Source organism: Monomorium pharaonis, chromosome 8 (genome assembly GCF_013373865.1).
Source record: "Monomorium pharaonis isolate MP-MQ-018 chromosome 8, ASM1337386v2, whole genome shotgun sequence".
Taxonomy (NCBI): Eukaryota; Metazoa; Arthropoda; class Insecta; order Hymenoptera; family Formicidae; genus Monomorium; species Monomorium pharaonis.
Window position 1 is genome coordinate 3939061 of NC_050474.1, and position 12840 is coordinate 3951900.

The 12840-nt window shown below is 32.5% G+C and overlaps 2 protein-coding genes, 1 long non-coding RNA gene and 1 pseudogene across 3 annotated transcripts; 2 read left to right on the forward strand and 2 right to left on the reverse strand.

Moving 5' to 3' along the window:
* The first annotated feature begins 366 nt into the window (after positions 1-366).
* On the forward strand, positions 367-1918 carry LOC118647182 (annotated as a pseudogene).
* A 1672-nt stretch (positions 1919-3590) lies between these two features.
* On the forward strand, positions 3591-4321 carry LOC114255510. Its single transcript, XR_003626768.2, has 2 exons — positions 3591-3842; positions 3901-4321. It is a non-coding gene; the product is annotated as an uncharacterized LOC114255510 (long non-coding RNA).
* On the reverse strand, positions 3984-10736 carry LOC118644071 (alpha-tocopherol transfer protein-like). The gene is made up of 4 exons (XM_036291164.1): positions 10606-10736; positions 7702-8054; positions 5994-6357; positions 3984-4896 (listed from the first exon to the last, which is right to left on the reverse strand). The coding sequence occupies exons 2-4, from the start codon at positions 7983-7985 to the stop codon at positions 4660-4662; spliced, it is 885 nt and encodes a 294-aa protein (XP_036147057.1). The 5' UTR covers positions 7986-8054; positions 10606-10736; the 3' UTR covers positions 3984-4659.
* LOC105829485 (gem-associated protein 8) lies at positions 9337-12582 on the reverse strand. The gene is made up of 3 exons (XM_012668359.3): positions 12158-12582; positions 11602-12089; positions 9337-11504 (listed from the first exon to the last, which is right to left on the reverse strand). Exons 1-2 carry the CDS (start codon positions 12379-12381, stop codon positions 11612-11614), a joined length of 702 nt encoding a protein of 233 aa, XP_012523813.2. The 5' UTR covers positions 12382-12582; the 3' UTR covers positions 9337-11504; positions 11602-11611.
* Positions 12583-12840: the final 258 nt, after the last annotated feature.

The following is a 12840-nucleotide window of genomic DNA, read 5'->3' on the forward strand; positions in this document are numbered from 1 at the left end:
AAAAGAGCTGTGTTTACGTATTTCTATAACCTCCAATTTCTCTAACATTTTAAGCAATTTTAAGGATATCTAGTCGTAATAAAGCAAGCATGTCCTTTTCTCTAACAAAAAAATCTGAAGAGCATCTTAAAGGCATATAAATATTCACTCGGTAGAGACTCGCAAAAGAAAATTAGTTCAGCGTCATATTCGCAAGAGAGATGCTACAAAAGGTGATTCTGAGATTGAGATGCACTTTTCGAACGATGCATTTTCGTTCCCTATCAAAGTTGTCGACCGATTTAAACGAAAACCTAGATAACAGGATGCAAGCTTGACAGATACATTCACATCGGTTTGGAGGACTTAAAGCTCTCCAACGTCAGAATGCTAGTGATCATGAATCCTGCTAATGTCCTGGTGAAAATTGAAGCCACTAGTGTGAATCCTATTGACGTCGCGATGGTACTCTATGTGCTACAATATAGTATTTTAATAAGATTTTTTATTAATTTTTAATTGCTACTTTATAGTAAAAGACTCATATAATTCTGTGTAGTTTAATAATTATGATTAAAAAGTATATATTTTGTTACAGATGATTATGGTAACACTCTTTTAAATACCATACAGAAAACTAAGAGTTTGGCTTTTGAAACATTCGAAGAAATGGATTTGCCATTGACATTAGGTAGAGACTTTGCAGGAGTAGTTGTATCAAAAGGATTAGCTGTAGGGAACAGAAGCTTGGCGAGAAAGTTTGGGGAGTGATTTCGATCAAACAGCAAGGTTGTCACGCAAATTACATTGTCGTTGACAGTAACTTAGTAAGACACGTTTTATTTATGTATATTTAAATATTTAGCAAGCCAAATAACATGCAATCATATTAAGCAATACTTGTTTTTCTCACAAGTTAATCCTCAACATCTCTGCAAATTGTCTTATATCGAGGCTGCAAGTATTCTGTATGCTGGACTGACCACATGGTCCGCACTATGGATAACAGACAGCTATGTTATAAAACAGCAATAGTTAGAAGACTGAATAAACGCGTTTTAGTTATGGGGAGTATGAGGCTCAGGAGGTGTCGGTACCTTGGCTATACAGTTGTTGAAATCTTGGGACATGCATGTAAATATTTTATTGCATATATTACATTAAGATCTGTGACACATGAAGCATACAAATAATTAGTATTAAATTTTTTAAGGTAATTAGCACTTGCAGTAGTGACGCTGTTGAGATGCTGCAGAATTTAGGTGCTGATGTTGTCATTGATTACAAGCAAGATAGTGCAGACGCAGAAATTATTTCAGAAAGACCGTAAGTAACTTTGTAAACTAAAATACATTGTACTGAAATAAATGCAATATATATACAACTGTCTTATTTCCATGCAGATATAACATGATCTTAGATTGTGCAAATCAGGGACCAGAGCATGTGAGAAAGAAGGGATATCTGCACGATACTTATATAGCATTAAACTCGTCTCTTTTAAAAAATGTCGATCATCATGGGTTGATTATGAGTATGGCGAGGAACCTTGGGAATCTTCTAAAATTTAATATTCCAAATGTGGAAACAAAAGCTGTGTTAAATGGGGATTTTTTATGCCTTCCAGACAGGGATTAATGTTCTTCAGAAGCTCATGGAAAACGGAGTGGTGTGTTCTGAGAATTTCTGACGCGTTTATTCTATTAAAAATTTTATATCTTATATTCTGTCATTTGCAGATCATGCCTGTTGTTCAGCAGGTGTATGCTTTCCAAGATTTGCATATGACAGGCATATGACAAATTAAAGCAGTCGTTTAAGAGGCAAATTAATCATTGACACAAGATAGTAAACTGAGTTAAGTATATCAATGTATGTAGATAAAAAATTGATATATTTGTTATGAATAATTTATTAATAATAAATGATTGTTCTACATAATTTCTGCAACATTATGTTTTTCACATCCTGCATATTGTTATGTAAAACTTTTTTCAATTTTTGTCCAACAGTTTGTTACAAGCTTTTTTTAGCAAGTTTTTTCAAAATCTCGTCGAAATACGCGAGTTCTTTAGTTAATTTTAATATATCCTTGCGAATTGGAGATGGTTTTTCAATTATTACATCCTCTAATACCAATTTATATCTATAAAAATCGAGATAAATCATAACAATTCATTTATATATTCATTTACTAATTTATTGGTAATAAATAAACATAAATAAAAATTACGCGCCGAGATACAACAAACGGAGACAAATTCGTTTCAACAATTTTATATTTCGTATGGTCGCACAACGACGAAGTAGCGCTTTACTTAAAATTGGCACTCGAGACACGCACGGAATCAACGGAACGTCCGACCGGCGCTACGGGGCGTACGGGGCGTAGTGGCGTACGTGACAGACTCGGCGGTACTCGGCGCTGCTAGGCGACCGTTGACTTGTTGACTCGCCGCGCCTGCGCCGCTGCCGCCATGTTGCTCCGTTGCTCCACGCAGCAGTCACGTACGCCACTCTAGCGCCGGTCGGACGTTCCGTCGATTTCGTGCGTGTCTCGCGTGTTCAGAATTCGTTGTGCGCAGGTACGGTGTTATGTTGAGAGTACCGTCGCGCTAACAGACGACCCGCGAGCCATGTGAGATCGTAACAGAGGTCGCATGTGTAAAGCGCGGCATCGTGCGTTTGCGGGTTTGCCTTCGGTTTCGAGTGAACTGTTTGCGTGCGCGTTTGAGCAAAGTGTTTGCTCGAAGGGGATACATTCGCGATGGGGGAGAATATCGCGAGTGCTAATTAAGTGAAGTGCTACTAATCGTACGAGCATACGAAATTCTTGATGAAGAAACGACTTTGTCTCCATTCGTTGTATCTCGGCGCGTAATTTTCTCGTCGCTTTCCTCGGCCTGCGTTTCCACGAAGTTACGTGACGTCACGCCACTTTCGTGCCATGTTGATTTTCGTTCCGGGCAAAGTTTTCGTGTGCGCGTATTCGCTCGAGGAGGGTACGCATTCACATATTTTTTTAAATGTAACGGTCGCGCCAAGTGAAATTCTCGCGCGCGGTTTACGTTTCACTCGTGTGTGTGATATATTATCCGTAATATCGGGAGTGCCGAATAAAGATCGGGCGATCGTTATTAATGTGCAGTTCGAGAATAGCAGGATGATGTCAGCAGAAAGCGGCGTCCATGGAACGACTCGGTATTAAATATATTATTTTTTCAAGTGATACATTTCTTTACCTGCTTTTGTGTTTGAGTTTAGAAATAATATTTATCACATTTTCAGAATAAAAACCGGAAAAGGAATGTAGCAGTAGCAGCAGCAGCAAGAGCAGCAACAGCAATCGGTGAGTGAATTTTTATCAAATCAATTATTTGAATTTATATCATGTATATGTGGTATTGCACATTTATAGAACACGATTATGCACATTTGCATAAAACATATTTAAAATATGAATGCATATAATCGTAAAATTTACGGGTATAGCATGAAACAGAACCAAATAAACGTTGACATAGCATAGAAAAGACCCAAAAAGTCATGTACATTACCTACGGAATTCATAGATATTTGACTACGTAGTTCAATGTGCACATTTTGTGCACATAAAGGCGCTGATGGATGAAAACACCTAACCCCTAAAGCGACGCAGATCGCTTTCAGTATACGGCAATAAAGTTTCTTTCTTTCTCATCATGTTTGTAAATTCTGTAAATACTCCCTTTTTTAAATCTTTATTCTGGAAGACCAAAGATCTGTCTCATGTAAATTATGAACTTAAAATCTGTGTATAGGATCAAATTCCCAATCTGTCATTTCGTTGCTCTCACAGCCATACATTGAGATTTCAAATTAAGGTAAATAATTCTACATGTAGAAAATGATTTATATATATTCATGTTTAACTGTTTACAGACACATGCGCAACTTAAACAGTATTTACCTATCTTAAAAGACAGTTTAGCCTATAATTAATGGAGATCATTCAAAGATCACACTTAATACAAAAAAATATTTTTATTGAGTGCACAGTAACTAATCTTACAAATGTATGTGCATTTACATTGTTTAATTTTAATTTGTATTTATTTACAAAAAATACTTAAAATAGATGCTTTAAAAATAAAATGCTATAATTAATATATAAAATATATACGTTATATATTATAAATTATTACAAATTGTAAATAACTTGTAGGTAAAAATAACGTTGGATACTCTTATAGTTTATGCATTCAGTCATTTGCAAGACCAAGTATACAGCCAAAATTGTAGAAATGGTATATCCTGATGATCAAACAATTTCTATCCAGAATTTTATTATCCAGAATTAAAATATTGAACAGAAGAAATCAGTTGCAATAAAGCGATTAATTACATTGGCATTGAGTACATGATTGCACTTTTTCCATTATGCATGTAGAATAATGATTACGAGAGATGACAAGATAGTTGTTCAAAATATTTTCTACAGCTAAGCACCAGATCATGTAAAGTTGTAAAACTTGTCAAAGATGTCTCTAAAATCCAAAGTGTGTTCTAATTTGTCTTAAATTAACCTACAGTGCATACGTGAGGATGTAGTGGACAAATTGGGATACAAAATAGACTGTACTAACAGTTCACATATCTAATCCAACCCTGATAATGTAATATGTTATATTACATTTACTCTTATGCTATATTGCATTCATGTTTGGTGTTTGCTGGATTACTCTTGTCAATTCTCAAGGCTTTATTAACACGGCCGGTTGCCTCGTCCAACAAAAACCATTCACGATAGTCCTCGAGTTGCTTCACTTGAATTTGGGCTAATTCTTGTATAAAACCTCCTTTTCCGCCCACTTCATTCGGCAACGCGTCTATGGGAACATATTTGGAAATACTTTCCAACGATGAATGAAAATGTATCTAGAAGAGTTTGAGTTTAAAAAAGTTATCTGTATATAAAATAGGGTACAGCAATATTGAAATCAGTGTCGCTATTTAGTTTAAAGTTTTAATGTTATTTTAATGTATAAGTATAAGTACATTGGACAAACATTTCTATGTTTATCAGTAACAATCAAAAATTCTATTTTGCATAATTCTAGATTTATATAAAAAGTGATCCCAAAAATAGGAAAAAATTGCCTGTTTTCCGGATCTTGAATTTGGAGCTAAATTGTATGCTAAATGAAAATTTGTGATAACATATTATTTCCAGAAAAATTTCAAGTTGAGTCCCTTTTTCAAGTTTCAGGAATGGAGGGACAAAAATTAGGTAAAAAAAAGGGTTGAAAAACGGGTTTCATAGTATGGTATCTCAGCTACGGGCAATATCATAGGCTAAATATACTCTGTTCTGACATATTTTTTCTCATTTCTTCATACTTAATTTTTCATAAAAGAAACAATGCGAAAATTATCCTTTTAACTAGTTCTTATCTTTTTAGTATGACTATTATTTTTTTAACACCGAACAGAAATTTTCAAAAAAAAGAAACTGGTATCCATACAGCATATTTTATCCTGAGGATATCCTAAATTGTCTCACATAGACAAAAGCGATCCCACTGAAGAGAAGGGAAAAGAAGTCCCCTAGATCCTCTGGATATCGTGTGAGATATCTACAGGATGCCATATCGGTGGATATTTGTATATCCTCTGGATATTCCTTATCTGAACTTATTCACAGATATCCGAGGGATATTGCGATATCGCAAAATGGTATCTTAGAAACGCCCCTAAAATAAAATGTGCTGTGTGGCTATAGACATATGGACATATTTTTCGTAATAAAATGAAAAATGACGTTTTTCTTCGCTTAATTATTCACCTTATTTTAGTCTCACTATTGTTAAAAATGTTTATTATTTAAAAAAATCGTTTATGGCATTACATAATTATTTCATTGTTATGTTATACCATAGGCTCGATATTGTTACGAAAAAATACATTTTTTAAAAATTCTGATATTGCTACTAAATTATAATTAAACTTAATTAATTTTTTTTTGTTATAATTACCAAATTTATCAGCTCCTTCTTCATAAACGGTTTTATAATATTCATGAGCAATTCCATGGCGGATGGTACGTTTATAAAATGGATTCCTTTTAAACGCAACGGCGCTGCCTCTTGGACGTAGTCTAAATGTTTTTTAGCTAATGATAGATTTATTTGCTTCACATGACCGAACGATATTTTACTAACATCGCCGATAAAGATATAACCGTTGTTTGTACCATCTCTCAAAAAGCATATATCTGATACCATTTCGTTATATTTGGTAACGTCATTGAAGACATAGTGTGAAGGATCAGGATCCAGTAATGTTCCATATATTATCTTGTAGCCTTCCTTCGTTGTTCCATTCAGAGGGAAAGAAGTTCTTTTTAAATCAAATCAATTTATTAATCATTAATATATCAATATAATATTAAAATATTAGCAAAAATATTTTATATTATCCTTAATAATCCACAATTAAATGTTAGTATATCTCAAAATGTATATTAAATTTAACATTTCAAATATTATAAATTAGTAATTTCACATAATATACACGAACATATATGTGAAATTATAAAGGACAAAAGACTGTTATGATCTAAATATAAAATTATGAAATTCACTATATTTCGTTTATTTCGTGTAGAAGTTACCCCTATTAGTAGAAGTTTATGGATAATCGTTTAAATTACTTCTTTACATATTGTTTAAACAATGGTCATTGGTCATAAATTTTTATTGTGTTGATATAAAAGCTGCATTTTAATATTGCAGGTAGCTAAAAGTTTTATAGATGTGTATGCTTTACTTTATTTTGAAAAATACATCGGGTATTAATCTTTTAATTTTGGTGTAACTTGAAGGGCTTGAAAATGACTTTCAAATGATATAATTAAATTTAATGTTTAATGTAATGCGTAAATGCATTTGACGTGTAAGATCATATTGTCTGCGTTTAAGCATTTAGAGAATCAGGATATGAATCACTCGCGAGTATCACGAATTGAGTCCCATAATTTTTTTGAATGTAATTTGGTTATACTTTTATTTTATTTGTCAGTTAATACATATACAGGGTGCGTTCCACTTAACGCTCGTAATGCTTGCAAGCATCATTTATCCTTGTTTAATATTCGATAAACAACAAAATAAAATGATTCCAAGAGCGTTGTGAGCGTTAAGTGGAACGCACTCATTGTTGGTTATAATGCTTTTATAAAGTGATAATTTAAACTACAATATGCAAAATCGCAAGAGCCAAAATTTTTTTACATATATATTTTTGAAACTTTTCTGTGATACTACATACAGAATACTGACATTTTTGTGATGGGCAAAATTCGTCAAAAAGGTTAAAAAGCGTTAATTTTTTTAGAAATAAAAATTTGGAGTATATACAATATATTGATATATATACATTTGTTGGTAATGTTCTATATCCCCGTACGGATTCCATAATCGCAATTTTGTTTTTTTTTTTTCAGCAAATAGTTAATTATGTTTGATTCGTATATCCAAAGAACTTTTGCCTATAACATGATAGAAATTTTTACAAATTTGCACCGACTAGAATTACGTCACATAAATATTTATTAAGTTATTTAAAGGAAACTATATGAATGGTTCATAACCCTCTTCTCTCCTTTACTATTACTATGTTCACTCACAAATATTTATAAACTATTACTATTTTATATAGAATACTATTACTATTTTCGCTCACATGACTTTGAAAGCTTGTCGTAGTCCTTTGTCTCCGAGTGGATCTCGATTGCAAAAAAATTCTGGTAAATGCGTTCTAATCGTGTAATAATTCTCAATTGTGTTTTTAGTTGGTTCCATTTGATAATAATTGCTATGAAGAAACAAAGCGAGAAAGCTGTCTTCAATTTTTGGCAAGTGTGTTTGTTTCTCGCACCATTCTCTGAGTAATTGTATATCAGATAATTTCAATTCAGGATTCTTTTTCATTTCTTCCTCTAACGTAATTCTTCTTATTAATGACATTGAAACTTATTAGTTTGTATTACAGTAAAAATGTATTTTACTGTATCTATGTTTGAACAAGAAAAATACCTAGAAAAAATCGATTACAAGTTTTTACTATTTTAAATTTATTGAATAGTTCAACAAACGAGAAAGAAAATTCCGTAAAATTTATTAACTAATGATAACAAAATAGTTTTAAATACATGATTTTTATCAAAAATTATTTTCTCTAAACAATAATTTTCTAACACTATCTGATAAAATTTGACTTTTGTTTTTATAAAACGAATGTGCATAGTCATTTTCAATCTTTCTTTGCCTGTTGAACATAAATTTGTTATTTAAATTTGGCTATCACGTTACAATTTTGAGAAAAACGGCGTTAAAGAAATAAAAAATGACGATTTTGAATATTTTCATGACGTTATATCACTCCCACAGCAAACAGTTATATAACTGTTAGTTATGATTTCCTACTCAACAATATAACTATCATACGTTATATAACTGATATAAGTTTGCTGGAATAGTTTTAAAATTTTTGTTCAAATTTTGACAATGCTACTTATTTAGCTTTTAGCTTTAAAATGCATTTTGTTTCGTTTCAGTATAGTTTTTCCTATTCTAAGTACAGTAATATAAAAATAGCTTTTTTATATACACAAAAAAAACATGCAAAAAGCGTTTCATTCTATCTTATTATTATTATATTATATAAGAAGTGTTATGTTTCTTATAATGTAAAGGATCGTACAAATCAAAAAGCAATATAAAAGAAATAAAATATAGTATAGTAGGAAAATTATAAACAGCCGCAGTTGACTCAGAATCAACGATATGGATGTGGTGAAAATTTGATGCGTATATGTATTTGTGTGTGTGTGTGTGTGTGTGTGTGTGTGTGTGTGTGTGTGTGTGTGTGTGTGTGTGTGTGTGTGTGTGTGTGTCATTAATGCATTTCCTCTACTAAGGCAAACATGCTACTCTAATCTAATTGTTATGCAAAACTTAAAATATTTCGCCAATGAAAAATTATATCAAAACAAAATAAAATGCATTTTAAAGTTAAAAGTTAATACTTTCAAATGGCTTTAATAAAATTTAAAACAAATTTATAATACATTGAAAATGATTATTCACATTTATTTCACAAATATAATGGACAATGTAATTAACCTTGCGTATCTCTGAAACAACAAAAAATGTTTTAACAAATAAAATTTTTTATGCCTTTTTTATAAACATTATGAAAGATTACCTTAATTTCTATATTTTTAAGGGACACTTTTTCCTTCACTTTTCTGTCGCATTTTAATGTGTTATTTTTGAAGTTAATAAAGATACTGGATAATGAATAAGAAATTAATGAACACTGTTAGATCTTGTTTTTTATTGTAGATGCAAGTTTAATTTATTACAAATTAATTGAAATGACGTATAAGAAATTATGTATACTTCTATATAAGCATTAGGTAATCTTTTAATATATGTGCATTTAATTTTAAATGAGCATTATATAATAACGCATGACTAGCATAACCATTCTTTTTTGCGAGGAGGGAAGAGCTAAATAGATTTCTACATCTTTACAGAAATAAGATTAACGTTTTTTATATTAAAAATTACAATTTTTTAAAATTTAATACGAATAATAAATCAAAGAACAATATAAACATATTAAGATACAAACAACTTTAAATAGTTTTGAGAAAAACAAGCATCTCATTAAGTAAAACCTCTTGCAGAAGGCAACGAATAGGAACAAAAAATAGAAACTGTGAATAATAAATTATCATTCCCAATGCATTATGACGTAGTAATAACGATAAGAACGAATCTTAGCTCTTATTGCTATCATATTATTGTATGAATTTCTGAAGTTTTCCTTCGTATTTTTTCCCATAGAATTAAAAAATAGACCTTAAAATTACGCTAAATAAAGGGAAAATAGTTACAGATATTTAAACGTTGATTTTCCCTGAAAATTATGCATTTTCCAACATTACCCTACCTTAAATATCTTAAACCTTTTTAGAGATGTTAAATCTCATGTTTCATGGGAGACTTATAGTCTCTTGATAATAATATGAGAATATACTGTAAGCAACATTTAATAGAAAAAAATATTAGCGACTGAAAGTGCGTGATTTTGTAATTGAATATTCTCTAATCTCTAACACGTATCTCCAAATGTTATTTAGTTTGGTCGATGTATAAAGCTTTTTATAATTCTAGTAATTAATCATGTAAACAATATTCATTTTTTTTGCTAAATGTATTCTTTTATTTTTAAAATAATACGTTAGGAAAATATTCCCAAGAAGAGCCAGCATTAAGATGTTCGTATGCAAAATTTAATCGATTTTAGATAAAATCCAAAATTTTGGACGATGTTAAACGCATTGGAACGCGAATGTAATATGTACATCGAGTACGCAAACGTTTCGGCTCACATTTCTAGTTTTCTTCAGAGTGCAAAGTATAAAATTCAAAAGTCTGTAGTCTGTGGTCTGTAACCGCAACTAATTATCAGTCATCTTCTAAACACTGAATATCAAAAATACTCTAATTCATGGTCAATCAAAAAACAATTTCAACAACAAACTATAAAAAGGAATTACTAAAAAATTTGACTTACACAAAAAGACAGAAAGATCCGACACACTGCTTCTAACAATTATATGTGTGAAGATAGATGTAACTTTGTTCGTGTCAAACAACAGAATAAAGCCTTCAGCACTCGATAAGATTTTTCATGCTATTAAATCGCTTACGGCGTCTTATTACGTATATATGATTGACTCGCATCAAACTTGCTTGATCGAGGTCGATAATGTAGAATAATTTGTGCAATTTCGTATGTATTTCTTTTATAGATTTGAAAATTTTTTCTATATAGAATTAGAGTACACGTATTCATATCAGTCTATAAATTGGTCTTTATACCGAGAATAAAAACAAATTTTAGACTGCTCCTTTTATCATTTCGTATTTCGATTTTCAATTATAAAAAGTTAAAGGATCGAGCAAATCTTTTTTCCTAGACTTTTAATCTTAGTTTGAATTGCACGATATCGGTCGTACATGTTATCCCTGAGAGAAATACAGTTTCATTTATGTGTACATTATATATCCACATCGTAAAGCAAATCGTCATCAACTAACAGAGAGTTTTACGTACCAGAAATAAAAATTATTTTCTTTTTTTACATAAACTCGACCGTTTTCCTTTAGATTTTTGTGCGTACTTTAATTAATTCTGAAGAAAAACTTTTGCAATTTTATAAAGCCAATTAAAAAATGAATTTTTATTTAAAAAATGTCGGTAAAACAGATAGCTCTAGGATCTCTCCCAACTCCCGCGACTCCCGATCTCTATGGAGCGCAGTATATGTGTGCGCGCGTGCGTGTGCGTGTGATGTGTATGTGTCGAGTGCCCGGGCTCGGGCCTCGGATTCTGAGTTGCTTGGAATCACAGCACTGCCCTTGCATCAACGAATTAAACTTATAGAATCCATATAGGAGATGATTGACGGTCTGAATTTATAAAAAAAATGAGAGAGTATTTATTTGTTAAGTATTCTTAAAATATATATACATTTGAATATTTATTTCACATAGGGCAATGGATTACCTAGATCTTCCTAGAGTTTGAGAGGGATATTGGGCCAGTATTGTGGATTCGCCGAATCCTCATATCGCTCGATCGTGCTCAGCAGAGCGGTCTCCATCGTCAATATCCTGAGGCCGGCGTCGCCGTACAGCAGCTCGGCCTGCTCCTTCCTCACCCGGGCGCTCTCGGCGGCACCGACGAAGGGTGTCTCCTCGGAATTCTCGTTCTCGCGCTTTTGCCGCATCTCCTGTTTGTGTCTCTCGCTCGTCTCGAAGAAGTTCAGCATGTCCTCGGTCACGGTGAACTCCAGGTTATCGTCCTCGTCATCGTCGTCGTCGTCGTTCAAACCGAACTCCGCGTGGTTTTCCTCTCTAGTCACGTTGCTGTTATTCTGATAACTGTACTGTCGAGTGTCGCGATGTTGAGCCAGAGATCTAACTTTGTCACGCAGCAGTTTATTCTCGTGCTCGAGGGCGACGCAACGCGATCTCCACCAGGTTATGCTGTGTCTGTGAATCGACACCAGGTAATTTTTTTCACGATCGATTCTCGCCACTTTTTCGTCTATTTTACTCACCGCTTTTGCCACTCCTGAGCCACCGCGTAATTCTTCCAAAAAGCCTCGGCTTGCATCGTGCCCGTCGTTAATATCTCGCGCGCATCGACGACATACTCTGGGAAGACCGTCCGATGCCCCGCGGACCTAACCTCACGTTTGATGAGTTTGATCCGCTCGCGTAGCTGTTTCCTCAAGAGTCGCTTTCTCCTGTGTCTCCCGCGCCGTTTTGTGGGTATTTCCATATTACTCGACCGAATTCTTTGTCACGAAAGATCAACCCAGATCAACCTGACACCGGTGGTATGTTATTGTTTACAATCTCGTACATGAATCTCGAGCGCCATGATACATGAAATGGCAGAACTTGAATCTGAACCTGAACGGAATCAATTTGTTATATTTTTGGGGAGAAAACACTATATAAATGAATAAATTAACAATCAGATATTGAAAAAGTATATTTTTAAATAAATTCATATTCTGATATCTTTGATTCTATCATGAAATATTTATCTGTTGTTTTTTTAATTAACAATAAACAGCTATTAGTAATATTAAATTGATTATCAGTTTAACAAATATTACATTTTCAGCTTTGACTGCATCTCTAAATATTAATTAATTTAAAGTAAAAATGTATAATTTACTAAGTATAAAAAATTCTATCCAACAATAACAATATTTAGTCTATATACACATTA